Source organism: Lytechinus variegatus, chromosome 10, assembly GCF_018143015.1.
Source record: "Lytechinus variegatus isolate NC3 chromosome 10, Lvar_3.0, whole genome shotgun sequence".
NCBI classification, from domain to species: Eukaryota; Metazoa; Echinodermata; class Echinoidea; order Temnopleuroida; family Toxopneustidae; genus Lytechinus; species Lytechinus variegatus.
In genome coordinates, this window is record NC_054749.1 from 4,088,383 (window position 1) to 4,105,828 (window position 17,446).

The window sequence follows — 17,446 nt, forward strand, 5'->3', positions numbered from 1 at the left end:
ATGTAGCTACATGAACAGTGATTATGTACTGTAACTCTCCCTCTCCTGGTTGACATACATGTACATGTAGGCCTGTAGTTTTAAGTATGATGGCCATCATGAAATGGATCTATCATACTACACTGAACACACGAAAATTCCCTGGGCTTCTGCAGCCTACACTACGACTAGATATTTTAGTATGATTAGGCCCAACATGTACATGTATGTCTTCTCAATTTATAGTAATATGATTTGAAGTTAGCAATTAGATGTTCTTGACAATGAATGAAGAATAAAAAAGGTGGTTTCAGACCGCCTAAAAGTTTGTCAGTTACAGGTATTTTCTGATCAGGAAATGCTCTAATCAGAAATTACAGGGTCATTTTGGCAGTGTTAAAATATCCCCAAAAGAAAATACCCACTATAAATAGTAGGTACTTCTCAAAACTACGAGAACTTTTGCAGGGATTTTTCCAAGGTATCAGGTATTTTGGCAGTGTGAAAGCAAATTACAGGAACTTACTGAGTTGGGTGCGGGAGCCATGGGTGGCTGCTTTAGCTAATGATTTTGAATCTCATGCCTTGCCTGCTTTATGTATCAGACCATACTGCACATGCTAATAACATCAGGAACTTTCCCAGAAGGGTATGTTTCGGGGCGGTGTAAATGCAAGAATAATTATCAGGGGTTTGGGGGGCCTACAAAAGTTCTCATACATGTAATTTAACAGGGAGTCTTGTGATTGAGGTGGTTTGAAACCACCTAATACATGTATGTATGCAATATTACTATAGGTCTTACAGATAGACTGTCGAAGCTCAGAAACAAAGTTTATAGTATGCAATGTAAATTCCAGTAATTAATGATGTATTTGTATTGCCATTGGTCATGCTCTGTATATTTTATGCTTTTCAGTTTTCACAGTATTTGCTATTAAGCCAAATTTTAATACAAAATGCTTTTACAAAAAGATTTCATGGAAATGCAACCCAAATTTTAATGAGAATGATTCTCTGATTAGAATGAAAACAGTTCTATAAACATGATAAAAATATAACTTTACATGGCTTTGGAATGAATGCAAGAGCCTAAACCTAGTCTCATTACAACAATTTTCACAAATTCCAGATTGAAGATTTATTTTCAAAACATCATTCACATACTATGTTGGAAATGCGAAAGACACGAAGCCGGGATTCAACGAGAAGTACATGTACAAGACAGATAACAAAAAGCACAAGCATGTCAGCGTTAATAGCGATTGGCCAGGGTGTACTTTACTCACCCACGATGGGATCAATATATTTGCTGAGAGGAGAAATTGGCGGGCTGGCTTGTGTCCCAGACATAAGTGTTTGAATTTCAAATGTAAATAATGATGTCATCCACTATAACTTAAATCAATTAAGGTACGTGTGTATTTGTATGTTTGAAAGAAACGTTAAAGATACGAGTACACATGCTACACATGTTGGACTACATGTATGCAATGTACATGTGCACTATTCCAGGGTGTTTAGATTGAGTTTCATAAATCTTTTTAATCATTTGATCATGTTTTAGCCAAATTTAATCAAATTATCACCTTTGGTTTTTTCAACCTCATCCTTCCATCCCTTCAAGTACAAAGTCATTCAGTCTGCAAATGTTATCAAAGTTGGCATGGCAATAACACATGAGAATGAAAAAAATATTCCAATATTTTTACAATACTCAGTTGATTGAGAGTGAGCTGGGTCATTTCCCTGTATTTATTCAGGGGTTTCACTACATGAACCTACAGTATTCAACCAATATATTTTCACAATACCATTCTGTAGTTCAAACAAGATGCAAATAGTTGGCAAACATTGTTGCCTAATTACCGGTAGTGATATCATGTGACCAACAGCTGTTGCATGTGTTTATCATGCCAATGGTCATGATACAAAATAATACTTAAAAATCCAGAGACACCTCAAGCTATTCCAATACGTGGTTTTCACTTTTTAGCAACACAGAAAAAAAAGAAAAAAGGTCACAGATAAAAATTCACTGAACTTCACGAAAAAATAAACACAAAAAAATACAATAAAAATTAAAAATCATGACACTAAATGCCTTTTCACAATAGAACAAGGAAAAACAGAATTAGACTACTAGAAAACAGAAAACTGCGGTGACTACATCATTCTACATGTACAAGTAGCCTATATATTAGTATTGCTTTCTCAACCCATCTGATGATTCGCAGGTAAAACAGATATTAAGCTGTATGCTGCATTACTCGCATGGATGATGGTCAACATGTCTGGTGCTTGGTCGACTGTATTTGAGAGGTCAACATATTGTATCTTCATCGTTCATTGGTAGAGCATGCTACTGAAAGCTTCTTTGTCCAGCTATCAGTAGACCTACAGCCCAAAAGACATCAGCTGTCTATGATGATTAATGAGTACATGTATATTTGGGGGGGAGTAGACTCGCCAATAATATTGTGATTTTGAAGTGATTGTAAGTGGAGGGTGGCTAATTTGCATAATTACTAATATCAAAAGACACAATTGTCTTGAATCAATAATAAGCTACAAGTATCCCTTTGCCCTTTGCATGTTCTATTGTCCAAGAAGGCTGCGAGCCTTTAATAGACAATAATTCTACCCATTATGAATTCAATTAATCATTCCTGTAGGTGGAGTCTATAAACTACGACATGATGAAATCATGAATAATGCATGAATATTCTTTCATCACATGACGGGGCATAGTTAATGAGAACTGACTAATGTTAGCCAACACTTTCCAGTGCCCACTGCACGTTTCTTTCGAAGTCGCTTGTTGCAGCATCGAACCAGATCAATAAATGAGGTCATTTTGTTAATCATGAGTGGGGCAATAGTGTTTTTTTCTGGATCAATATTGGAAAACAATGACTAACAATAGCTCAGTGACTCATGTTTGCTCACATATTACAGGCATACCACTACCATTGTTCAAACAGCTGTTATATTGGTAGATAACACACAGGCAGAGAGAGAGAGAGAGACAAAGAGGAACTTTCATAAAGTTTGTCCATATTTTTTTAGACTGTAAAAAACGAACATGAGAGAAAATAGGATGCATTGTTCAGAACTTCAGATCAAGAAGCCAAACTGACTTCTTTTAATAACAGTTTAACAATTCCTAGAATTCAGACCATGAAGTCCAAGTAACAGAGCCATCAACTACATGTACATGTACATGTATCAACAGTACTAGTTGAAATTCCAAGGAAAGTGTATCAACATACCACAAACTGTGTAAATTAAACAAAATATAATGTACACTGTATACATGTAGGCCTACAGTTTGGGAAATAATACACATTGCTTCTAAGCTCCCTGGTATGGTCTACATGTAGGCCCTACATGTAATTATTTCCCAAGCTGTCGGTCTTGGTAAAGCTTTGTTCAGAGACATCCCTGCAAAAACAAAAGCACCGTGATTTCTTTTATCTTCTAAGAATGACTGCAGAATTCCATCATTTAGGACATGTACATGAAATATATGTTACATGAAGCCAAAAGCATTGTCTACAGTCCGATCACATGAATGATTTTTTTTATGACCATCACGAGATTCAGCATGTGACATCTGTTGATCTGAAAAGGATACATTTTGATGACTCCATTTGATGTCCCAATGGCGAAGATATTCAGCTTAGGATCATAGGCAAGGGCGGTTGGCTTATTGGGGAAGCCATGCTCAACGGTCTGCGGAAGAGAACAAAGGACGATATTGAGTCATTACATGTATGTCATCATCATAGAACTTATCTACGAGTGATCATCTCCAAATGATAAAATATATCAAATTAATGTGTTTGTGTGCACATTGACAGGGCCTGATTCCAGCAAACTTGTTACAAAATGATGAAAATCATACCAAGCTAATAAATTTATCAATAATATGCTTCAAAAATGCCAGTGCACATGAACAGTAGTACATGACATGTATGTAGATTTTGCCAGTTATTGACAATATTTTAGCTATTTGAATCGTAGTTGCAAGCTCATAACCACAAAACTTTTTTATATTCAGACATGTGTGAATGCACAAACTACATTACAGAATTTGGCATTTTCAGGCCTACATGTACATGTACATGTACATGTACATGTAAAATTAGAACTTACAACACTGTTAAAGTTTTTCCTGAAACTCAAAGTGTGAATGCACCTGATTAAAGGGTAATGATGTGACAGGACTGTACACACTGCTCTGTCAATCAGATCCCAGATACATGCCAAACATGACAGGTATAAGACCCCACTTATGTGTAAATAGATTAGTCTTGCAGGTCAGTTAGCCCCAGGAAGTCATTGATTGGGGCCAGACCATTCACTGGCAGATCCTGGAGAAGACACCAGGGGTATGCAACAAGCAGTATTCCTGTGTCAAGGTTCCACTGAACTTTAAAGCACAAGAACTTTGAAGGAGGGTACTCCAGGCAGAAAATGATATGATTTGAACAGTAAAATCAGACAAACAAAAATCCTGAAAATTTCATCAATATTGGTCAAGAAATGACCAAGTTGTGGCATTTCAAAGCCTTTGCATTTATTTGGGTGAAACAGAGTTAACAGGTATAAATGTAAATGTGCATGCCTTGAATTGTCTTCATAAACATGCGAATGAGCAAGTTGATGTCATATCCGCACTTACCCTTTTTCTAAATTGTATTTAATAAAATAAATTAATGTATGAAATGATTTATACAAAAAAATTGTCAAAAAATGAAAAAAATGGATTGACAACTGATGTATACATCCATGAAGATTGTTGTTGCATTGTATATTGGATTTTAGAAATGCAGGGCAAACAGGTTCATATTTGTGGTCACTACATATACATTGTATGTACAAAATGTATTTAAACAAAAACAACCATCTTTTTAAAAGCCACTACCAAAGGAATACTGTACTACCTGAATGAATGGTTGGTCCAAGAAATCAATTTCACGTTTGACACAACCTTGATGTACTCTACAGAACATCAAGAGGACATTGAATTTGAAGCTAGGCATATGGGTAGTAGCCCCGTAATTTCTGTAAAATGCATTATCGCCAAGCGAGGCCAAACATGTGGCACAGACTGACACGCAAAGCCTTTTTAATCAAAAATACAGCCAGCCTACATGTACATGTATAGGGCCGAAATGGCATCCACATGGCTCTATCCGTCAAGCGTCTTTCTGCCACGAATACACTTGACGGAAGAACCAGCCCAAGTATGCGCATCCTGCATGACAGTCACATGTACTTCTGTGTTATTGATGATTCTATTGTTTTGAGAGTGCATAAATATTAATACAATCATCAACCTGGCTCAAGGCTACTGGAAATTATTCTTCCTTTTCCTTCACATTCAAGTTAGAAAAGACCGTACATTGTTCATTAACCTGAGAATGCTGATATAAAGGTTGGCTTTCATATATATCCTCATTAATCATTTCCAGTGAGAAACTGCCATATTATTAACATTACGTACTACATGTACCGTTGGTGATTAGGGTGATTACAGAAGCATGGTTAACACATCAATTCCATCATAAACAGTACATATACTTGTACCTCTATTCAATAATTTTGAGTCAATTAAAGCCTGAAATAGTGTACTAAAGGAATTTCTTTTTAAAAATGCAATAATTTGTTCATAAACACTCACAGTGATTTTAAGTATGAATGGTCCTTTCAACATTTTTAAGGTTACCGTAGTAGATTCTTGGTCATACACTAAACATGTATGATTATTGTATTGCATATTGGCATTGTATATTCTTGTACTATCATGACTCACAAAACGAAAATAAATTTGGCAAACAAAAGATGTACATGTAGCTTGCATGTGTGTAATATAGAGATGCATCTCGGTGAATTGTTCTTTGAATGCTAATGGGATTGGGAAGGCCGGTTGACAATCTTTTGTTCTCGCTTTGCAGAGGAGTTTTCTTATTGATGCACACTACACACAATGCTTGGAGCAACAGGTGTATGGCTTGCGCACACAAAGGCATTGTCAAAGTTCATGGTTCAAATAAGCCAGCTCTTTGTGAGTGATTGAGGCACGCATTTTCATTGAAACAAAAATCAACAAATTTATCTTAGTGTTAACATGTGCCATCACTTTTTAAAGTGTTGTCATGTACATTTTACAAGAAGATATTATTTCACAAACACAGGTATTTAATGAATGGGGGAGACATTCTAAATCACTCAGTTTAGAAGACAATCAGAAAAAAAACAGTTTGCTTTCAACTTTATAGCAAACTTGGGATACATTTCATGCATTTACACTGTAATGTACTGACGTATCCCAATTTTGCTAAGCTGAGAGCAACCTTGCTCAGGACTTTTCTTGTGAATGTCTTTTGGTATCGCACATTACCAATTGATGGAGTAAAAAAAAGGTCAATAATTGAAGATAAAAATTTACTTGCTCTTGATATAAATAGATCTTCCCCAACAACAAACCAATTTAAATAAAAATCAAGAGAAAAATAAAAAAGGCAAGACACTGAAAATTACATCAAAATCTGATGTTAAACAACATTAACAGAGTAATTTTCACTCAGTTTCGCTTTAATATTTGCATACAAACATTATGCTATTAAGGAAGTGAAGTCACCCTCTAATATTTGTTTTACAACTTATCTAAATATTCGAAATAGTTCTTGATCATCATGTTAACAACAAAATTACAATCCCTCCCTATCTTTTTGAATTCCTTCCTAGATCTGTGACAATATAAATATCTGCCCCGTTGGCTTCCATTGTGGGGCACTGCCGTTGGACATCACGCCCAAATATGCCAAAGAATGGCCCAGCCACAACAATGACAACTATCCGGTCATTTGCATATCACTGATAGATACTGTTAAAAATGTCAATTTAGCTGTTTTTCAAATAATCTTTCATTAGAAATGTTTGTAAATTGGTTTCATTAATTGATCAAAATCTATTGAATCTTGATGTTTTGTCATATTTATATTGTTAGTGTGTACAGTAGACGTTTCTGAGCATTTACTTTAAGCCTATCCAATTTTATTATTTTTTGTAAAGAGTTGTTATTGTAATTGAATATCACATCATACAAACCTTGTTGAATGCAAAGAGATCCTTTCGCATTTTACGCCGTTCTTCCACAGCGGCAGCATTCTGCCGATGAAATAACTTCCTCATCCGACTGGCCATTGCGGTAATCCTAGATTTATATTCCTTCAATCACAATTTGTTTTGTATATTCCTGAAACACGTTAATACTCTCGGAAAAAATACAGCACACAAATCACTTGTTTGCGACCCGTCCACATGCAGGGGTATGAATGAGGTTGATGATGATGAGTCAGTTACACCCACCGCAGAAAATACCGGAAACGCGTGGAGAATGGTAGCGGAGAGAAGGCCAGCAGCGGCACACAGATTTACCAAGACAAGTCACCGATCACTCAGTCTGCTACTCGAAAATCCTGTAGGGAAAATCAACCGGATAAGCCTTAAAATCAGGCAATTTGGAGAAGCAAGAAGTTGCGATAGATTGCTATGTATGGAATAAATCGATCAATTATACACTTTTTCTACTTCATTTACATATTTATGATTAATTTAATAAGAAATCGTGAGATGACTTACCGTTGCTTTCGTTCCAGATTCGAGCTAGCTCGATGAAATAACGCACACGCGCTACATTTTGCGTACGGTGCGTGCGTCAAATCATTTTTTTAGTCGATAAACATTATTTTCCACAATCATAGTTCGTAGAATAAAAATTTTGATCTAGATTATCCAATCGGTTATGATTGTAATGATACATGAAAAGATATGGACTAAATTGTCTTAAACCATGTTTCCGTTCTATAGATTTATGTTAGCAAAGATGGATGGAGTGCTCCGTTGTAAAGCAGTTGTTTTTCTAACTGAACTGGATCCTGATGCTCCATCTTATATTTTTTATCATAGTAATGAATAAAAAGTGAATAGCTATAAAGATCATGGAGTACTTGGCAAATGCTCTACACCAATAGTTTACCGTGACCATACAGCCTATAACTTCCTTGGAACTTGAAAGTCTGACAAAAATGAAAACACTCACATAGTTCACGCAAAAAAAATAGCAGATTCAAATTAACCAAAATAGGTACATGTACCATTCATTTCATTTATTTCATTTTCAACAAAATATAAATCAAATTAAAAAAAACAATCATAACAAGTCAACATCATAAAAAAATATACCAATGTCATAAAATCAACTTGAGAAAGACATGTTATAAAACAGTTACATACAAAATAATCATGTGTAAAGGAATTGTGATTTATAATTTGTGAAAATGGAGGATCCCACTAAAAAGCTAGGCTTGTATATTGTAGGCTCCTAAAAGGCTGCTGCCTGATGAACAAATAATCATTCCCAGTAGCATAAATCCAATGATGAAAAAACAGAAACCTGCCCGGGTGATTGCCAATAGTTTGGGAGTTTAGTTTAAATAGACTAGGGTCTATAAAACTCGATTGACAGCAGTACCTCTCCCCCAATCTTTGTCAAAATGCTTATGAAATCATTTCACAACAGAACAACGTAAATAAAAAAAACAATGATCTATCTATAGCAGTCCGACACAAAAGCCCTCGTAGTGGTTGTGGTTAATGTTCTCTTCAATTACCTTCGTGCATGGGAGTTGCAACAAATCGAGGTGGCAGTATATAGTTTAATTGATCAGAAAGTCTAATAATTTGATAGATTTTTACATAATTTTCAGAAAACTAATTCATATTTTACCCTATTTTCCTTTCCTATTCTTTCTGTTTCCACATTTTTTTACCCTTTTTCCAGGATTTATCATTGTTCAATGGGACATCGTCGGCACAAAATGTTCAATTTTACAAATTTTCAAGATATATTAAGAAAAACGGCTGAAAAATATCAACTAATGTAAAGAAACACAATAATACAACGAGCACTGGCCCTTTTTCTTTTCCTCTTGGTCTGACAAAATTTACCATCCCATATTATATCCAGGGGCGGATCCAGCTTTCGCCAGTAGGGGCCGAAAAATATTTTGATCAACATTTTTCTCGATTGGCCGCTACAATCTGGCTTATTTTTGTTGTTGGTTTTTCAGGGGGTAGTCCTAACTAAAGACTGAAGTTTTAAGTATATGTTAGTTTTTATTGCTATAAACAATATAAGGTATCTCATGTGGTCTTAATATATAATGCGAGCGCAAAGCGCGAGCTAAAAATCTTTGATATTTTATGTCCTTAGAACTGAAGATTCAGAGCAGTTTTTATAATCATGAACAAAGATAAGTATCCACTAAACAATGCGAGCGCGAAGCGCGAGCCGAAATTTTATCATATAGTAACGTGAACAGTGACTCAATTAGGACTGTTTTTAGTGATTAATGAAGAGGATACAAGTATCACCAATTAAATAATGAGAGTGCGAAGCGCGAGTTCAAAATTTCTGATATTCCGACCTGAAAAAAATGAACAGACTAAGCGCGTTTTTATTTAAATAAACAAGCTGTGTGTCTCAAACAATAAAATGCGAGCGCGAAGCATGAGCTTAATTTTTTTATATACTGACATGATAAAGGAGCATTTTGACAAATTTTGGTAAGAATTTCCAAAGAGCATAGGTTTCTCACATATCAAACAATGCGAGCGCGCAGCGCGAGCTGAACATTTTGATACACATTAACAATTTGTGTAAATCAAACAAAATAATGAAAGCTTGATGTGCGAGCTAAAAATTGTGTGCAAATTGATATCAGAACTGGATATATTGTATATATATTGGTTATATATTAGTGTCATTTAACCCTCTTGAATGGGATTCATTACACAGGCAATGCGAGCGCGAAGCGCGAGCGAAAAAATTTATATAAAGTCTATTTTCCAATTCTTCCCCTCACCTTTTTTTGTTTCCTTTCGGGGTCGGGCCGGTCGTTACGAGGCTGTAAATTACACATCATGGGTAAAATACCTCTTTCTTACTTTTCTTTCTGTTTTTCGTAGTTTCTATCAAGGTAAAGAGTACACATTTTTCTGCAGGTTGTCAAAAAATAGGGGGCCGGGGCCGGCTCGGCCCCCTCCTGGATCCGCGCCTGATATCTCTTTGGTTTTGCTTAGCTTATTCAGTCATTATTATTATTTTTTTTATAATAAACCGGATAGACTTTGAAAATCACATGCATACATGCACTGCTCCAGGGGTTATATTCCTGTAGCAGCTGCTATCAAGGGTCTCAATAAATTGTCACATTCTTAGCCATCCAATGATCAATTTATTTTATCTCATTTCATCAGGAGCACCTAATATAGTTAAAAACTCCCCGTACCTCAATCTTTTATTAATATATTATTTTTATTATTGGGGGTGTTCTTTATCCCGATTCACATTAATCCAGTACTTTGTTTAACAAATACCTGCAGTCATATTTCATTGTTCCCGTTTTTACTTATGTACTGTATCTATAATCTACCCATAATTTATACATTATCCTGATATGCCTACTCATCAAATATTTATATATCATCTATATATTATTGATTATTCTTTTTTTATTGTAGGACTGTTTTCTTGTAAAATATCTCGGAATTTATCCGTTGGCTGCTACGATATGTCCTCATAATTCGTTCAATTCAATACAAAGAAAAATGAGAAGTTTATCCTGGGCATCACTTCAAAGCGAAAACGATCCTGTGAATGGCAAGATAGTCCCTCGATTAGTGTTGATAGTCAACGAAAGATGGCGCTATAAAGAAAATACCAAGGCCCTATATAAACAAAAATACGAGATCAGTCAAAGTCAGTATCCCGGGGGGGCCACTTCCATTCACGAGTGGATACCATGCGCGACCATGGGGTCTCGAAAAGCACCCTAAACACGTAATTTCCATATTCTGAAAATGCACCCCTTAACAAGTATTGGCTTGTGAAATCCTACCCTTAACAAGTATTGGAAACAAAACGGCAAATATTCCCTGAAATGAACCCCTAAACAAGTACGGGAATGTTTTATGTTACGGGTCCTTCGGTCGTCGGCTTTACCCCGGGGCTTTACGTTATATTTGGTTTAGTGCGACCCCACCTTCTACACCTCGCGCAAATAGGACTCTAAACACGTAGTGTTGGGACAAAAAGGACATCCTTTATAAAAAAAATAATTTTGTTTTATCATCCCCGCAAATTCAACCCTTAACACGTAATTTTACTCGCGAAATAGATACCCTTTTTTCATTATTTTTGTGTTTTTGACACCCTTAACACGTTACGTACGTAACGTGCCCCATCGTGAAAAGGACATCCTTTTTACGTGTTTTTTTGGTCGCGCATGGTATCCACTCGTCAATGTAAGTGGCCCCCCGGGTCAGTATGTACCGCCCATTCATAGTTTTTCATTAAAGTTTAAAAAAAAATCTTCTAAGATTTAGTATAAACAAATATTTTGAAGAAAAATATGAATTCACATTGATTTAAAATACACATTATTCTGATTTTTTTACACTGATATTGATACTGCCGCAACTTGTCCTTATTATTTGTTTGTAGTTTTGTGTGCAATACTTGATATGTATGACTTTTTTTCATTATTTCTGTAGTTGTAAATTGATATCATCTGCACCATAAATTGTATTATTTTAATAATCATCATCACTACCAACATCATAATCTTTATGATTTTAGGTACAGCATCAGGACCAATAATAATAATGCAGTTCTTGGATAGCACATATCTCTTATGATATAGCGTCCCTATGGGCTTCCAAAGGACTTATAATATTACTACCATGGCCTTAGCCCCACAGTCTTTTACAGCGCTTAAGCATTTTAAAGAATAAATTCCTACCATGCAGGTACCCATTTACCTCACCTAGATTAAATGCAGTACAGTGTAGATACATTTCTTTTGCCAAAGAAAATTACGCCATGGCTGGGACTGATTTGATTTGATTTTTTGTTTCACATTCCACAAAAACATACATGGTCTTGGACATAATTATGAGAACATGATGACAAAAAATACATAGTTGTAGTATTTTACAAGGAATACAATTACATGAAATATGAGGAACCTAATAAAAAGCAAAGCTTGTAGACATATAGGATTCGAACCAATGACCCTCTGTTTCAAAGTCCGAAGACTAATCCACTGGGGCACAGCATTCCACAATGCAATAATCCCATGGATCCTACCACGAATAAACCCACACAAAATAAAGTTAACCAAGACAGCACCAGTTTCAAGTTTAGACACTACTTTTATAGTAGTGTACATGTTCATGATTAAAGTTCACAATTCTTTTACTAATATATCATTCATTTTTTTTTGTTTTTCCCACATATCTCCACAGCTCTATCTCAAAATATCAGCCTTCACGTAGTCTCCGCTCATCATCTGATGCTCTATTGCTCCAGACACCCAGAACAAAACACAAAAGGGGGGACCATGCATTCTCTGTTATTGGACCAAAGCTATGGAATCAATTGCCTATCCAATTACACCAAATTCCATCAACAGAAACGATAAAGTCCCAACTGAAAATTTAATTGATCTCCCATTAACAGTTTTTAATAAATAATAATGTGTTTATTCAGAATTCAAAATTCTATTTGTTTGTTTTCTATTATTGTTTGTGTGTTGTTTTTATTTTTCTTGAAGCGCCATGAGCACTGAAAACTGGTGGACCTGTGCGCTATATAAGCAGCCACCATTAATATCTTTATTACTACAGGATCTTGACCTTCTTATAATGAATGAATGCATTTTTTTGCAGATCATAAAATCCATAGCAACATCATTTAAGTACCATTATCCCATATTCTATTTCACCAAAATCATCATCATTATCATTTAATGTATCAGATTCATTAGCATCATCGCGGTTATCAGTGAAATCATCATCATTCATCATCATCATCACCTGCATTAAATGTATCAGTATAATGAACGTCATGTTTAGCATTGTAATCATTCATTATCATCATCATCACCATCATCATCATCACCTTCACCATCATTATCATCATCATCATCATCATCATCATCATTCATCCTCATCTTCATCATCATCATTACCATCATTATAAGTACCAGTATCAGTATCACCATCACTATTAGCGTTGTAATCATTTATCATCACCATCATCATCACCATCATCATCACCATCACAATCATCACCACCATCATCATCATCATCACCATCATCATCAACATCACCTTCATCATCATCATCACCATCATCATCACTGTTATCATCATCATCACCATCATCACCATCATCATCACCATCAGCCTCATCACCATCATCATCATCATCATCATCATCATTACCCCCAGTATCAGGACCAATACAACAAACCTACACAAAATATAAAGTCAACCAATACTTCTCACGTTCACTTGTGCTGAAATCATGTCTTTAATGACCCCTCTCACATGAAATAATTTACAAATTATATTTTGCCATAAATCTCACATTGTCTATCAAATATTCACAATTTCAAGGGGGGAAAAGGCACTACCCTAAAAACAACAATATCCTTTGCTTTGATAGTACTCTTATGAAGAAAACAAAAATTCTCCAATATTTACAAAGCAATTAAATATTACGGCTGAAAAGAAAGTACTTTCTTTAAAACGTCTGTATACAAGGCACCGATTGCGAAAATCTAAAACCCACTGCACTCAATACTGGCAAGATGAAACAAAAAAATCTCAAGCAAATAGGCGCTAAAAGCATTGAAGTGATGCATTTATAATTACAATTGATTAAGCAATGGCAATTTAAGATTGAAAATGAAAGCATGACAATAAAATCATAATAATGAAAAAAAAAACATTAAAGCCCAAATTTTGAAACATACTTTACTTCTGGGAGACAAGACAAATTAAGTGGCACTTTAAAAACAGAAAATATACAGACTGACACGTTCTTAGGGGGTCTTGCAACAGAATATTTGCAATCAATCGCTAATATTCTGTTGCAATTTTATGATTGACTGATCAATTTTATCTGTAGCAAATCAGATCACACTCCTTGTTTCATGAAACAGATTAGCAATCAATCACAAATTTGCAATTAATTGCATGACATATGCTTGATTAAGGGAACCAAAATTAACTTGCGATTGATCGCAATTTTCTTGCAACGCCCTATATGACATAATTTCAAACCTATAACACCCCCTTCAAATATTCAATCTTGTTCCTAAAATGATCGCAAGTTTTTTGCAACACCCCATATGACACAATTTCAAACCTATAATACCCCCCTTCAAATAATTAATCTTGTTCTTAAAATGATAAACATGTGTCGAGCAACAATTTCACCATATTATAATTATTAAATAATTACAAGTGAAGGAGAGACAAGCTCATAGCAGGATCACCCCTATTTCTTGATGAGCAAAATCCTCAATATTGGAATTCATTTGCCCCGATTCAATTTTCAATTTACAGTTATTTGTAACATTAAACATATATCAACTCTTTTTTTACCCCCAAATCACTAATTTTTGGGTGAATTAAAATTCAATCTAAAAATATCACTGTTTGTCAGCTGACTGAGCTTCCCTTTAATAATTTATATTTTGATGTTTCATGACAAAAAAAATGAATCATAACAATTCTGCAGACATTATTTGAAGATAATCAAATAAATGAATGAAATTTATATCCTAGACTCTGGCAAGATTCAAGAACCACGCCGATGCTTTGATTAAAAGACTTTTAAGACACAAGACACTTTACATGATAGAGTAACTTTTGGTCAATGGCTTATACTTTGTGAAGCATTGATACTAAGTAAAAATGAGGAATGTATGATTTTTTTATGGCTTTGTCATGTATAAATTTAAAAAGTATTAAGAAGAATGAAAAATAAAACAACCAAATTAAAATCAAATTTTATTTACTTCTTTTAGGAATTATTGACAACAAATTTGCTAAGTTTCTGCCACAATATTATGCTAAAAGTGGGAGTGAGAGATGGAAAGAGAAAAAGGGGACGCAAAGGATTCACAATGAAATTATAAAATAATTGACACGTACATGAATGTAGAAACCTATGATATTAGGATGAGGATTTTTGTGCTGAAAATTTGTTGTTGTTTTTTTACTTTAATAAGTAGCTGCATTGATTTCAGTAAATCTATTTAAGTTATCTAATAAATGTTTGTTTTTGTGCTGGCTTAACATAAATAACTTGTTAAAAGCATTTGACAATGCAATAGTAAGTGGCCATTTAAATGCAATTATCTTTTTTTTATTGCTAATCTTTTCATTGAAAGATAGGGAAATATAAAAAAATAACCCATTTACAATCATCTACATCCTATGTGCAATAGTAAGATCATATAATCTTCAGATGCACTAGCCTACATTCAAATCATAATCAATTAAGGAATTCATATGAAAACTAGACCTTCTACTAGATAGCCAATTGCACGCTGTTTTAAATATACTTTCATAAATTTGTCTATAAAAATAGATCTTGGGATAAAATCTTCTAAACATTGATGTACACCATAGTAAGAGCACTCTTTTACTCTGTATACCATGTCAATGCCTATACTATAGGCTGGCTCACAATGTTTGTTTTTAGCTAGCGTTCAGCTGCATATTGCCTTAACACAGACAAATGCAACAGAACGAGCTATAACAAGGTCAATGCGGGAACTGACGCAGAGCCTTACCTTTGAAAATTTTTCATTTATGACAATATACACTTATTCATAATTGAAATAACAAGCATTATTACAGAGTATGCATTGACAGATGACATTGTGCAAAGAAAAAGTCTGTTTTTTTTTTCGAAGCTAGACTAAAAATCCTTTGACCCCTTTTTCGAATTGAGATTTTGTGAGTGCACTACACATGAAGCCACAAGTTCATAAAAGCAAGATTTCTGTTAAGACATTTTTTTTTAAAGCAGGCTACTTCCACAGCAGCATGTAAAACAATCTAAAATGGATTGTCTCTTTAAAAATTGATATAAAAACTCTCTATTTTATATACAAAATGTACAAGTTGAATACAAGATCACATACTGACAAGGCAATTATAAATTTCAATTCAGTCAACTGATTTCATCATCAATTTCATTTCCAAATCTTAATTCTAATTCATATAAATACGGAATTCTAGGTAAAATGTGAGTCTGTTTAAAACTCGTAATTACGATAGCATTCATCTTTCAAAAAGAATTGATGACTTACGGTTAATTTTCATTCAATATATTTAAAGGTCAAGTCCACCTCAGAAAAATGTTGATTTGAATCAATAGAGAAAAATCAGACAAGCACAATGCTGAAAATTTCCTCAAAATTGGATGTAAAACAAGAAAGTTATGACATTTCAAAGTTTTGCTTATTTTCAACAAAATAGTTATATGAAAGAGCCAGTTACATCCAAATGAGAGAGTCGATGATGTCACTCACTCACTATTTCTTTTGTTTTTATTGTTTGAATTATACAAATTCCAATTTTTACGAATTTGACGATTAGGACCTTCTTGCCTGAAGCACAAAATGTTAATTCCACGTGTTCAGGGAGGAATGAAACTTCATTTCACATGACAATGACGAGAAAACAACAATATTTCATATTTCATATAATAAAATACAAAAGAAATAGTGAGTGAGTGATGTCATCAACTCTCTCATTTTAAAATGACTTTAAAATGCCATAACTTTCTTATTTTACATCCCATTTTGATGAAATTTTCAGTGTTATGCTTGTTGAATTTTTCTCTTTTTATTCAAATCAATTTTTTTGGGGGGTGGACTTGTCCTTTAAGGAAGAAATGTTTGCGTTTGTTTTTAATATCACATTGATTCACAGGATGAACCCCAAATAATCCAGGGTCCCATCTTACAAAGAGTTGCAATTGATCCGATTAATCGCAACTATGGAAAGCCAGCAACCTCAACATCTAAAATACATGTTTGTTCAAAATATTTTCTAAACACAACATATATTCATACTTTCACTGTTTTCTGGACAATTCAGTATGCTTCTCTTTGCTTTCAAAGGACATTGAGCAAATTTCCAAAAGAAATTTTTTTGACATTAATCGATTTCCATATACTCGAGATTGATCGGATCAATCGTAACTCTTTGTAAGACGTGACCCTGACCTGTAACATGGCTCAGCAAATAGTACTTACAAAAAAAGTGAAAGAGGGACAAACAGTGGTCCAACAATCATATGGCTTTGGCTTCCAATTACCAAACCATAAGTATATCAAGCCACAAAAAATAATGAAGTTATGCAAAGACACTCTAATGGGAGAAGAAAGGGAATTTCACGGTTGACTTTTGTGACCGGTTAATTCGAAATTCCAAGTGCTATTTCTCTCTCCTCAAATAAGTACTGGTCCAAGAAGTATGATGTTGAATTCTTTTCCTACTATCAAATGAGGAATACACTCTTTGA

The 17,446-nt window shown here is 34.4% G+C and overlaps 1 protein-coding gene across 13 annotated transcripts in view; it reads right to left on the reverse strand.

Annotated features, from left to right (window-relative positions):
• The window catches only part of LOC121422447 (LLGL scribble cell polarity complex component 2-like), an 84,316-nt gene extending 76,599 nt beyond the window's left edge, over positions 1-7,717 (reverse strand). For all 13 annotated transcript variants that reach the window (XM_041617494.1, XM_041617506.1, XM_041617499.1 and 10 more), the window contains exons 1-3: positions 7,633-7,717; positions 7,099-7,469; positions 3,617-3,714 (exon numbers count right to left, since the gene is read on the reverse strand). In XM_041617494.1, coding sequence (XP_041473428.1) covers positions 3,617-3,714; positions 7,099-7,194 — 194 coding nt within the window. In that variant the 5' untranslated portion in view covers positions 7,195-7,469; positions 7,633-7,717. The remainder of the gene's footprint in view (positions 1-3,616; positions 3,715-7,098; positions 7,470-7,632) is intronic.
• Between the last annotated feature and the right edge of the window lie 9,729 nt (positions 7,718-17,446).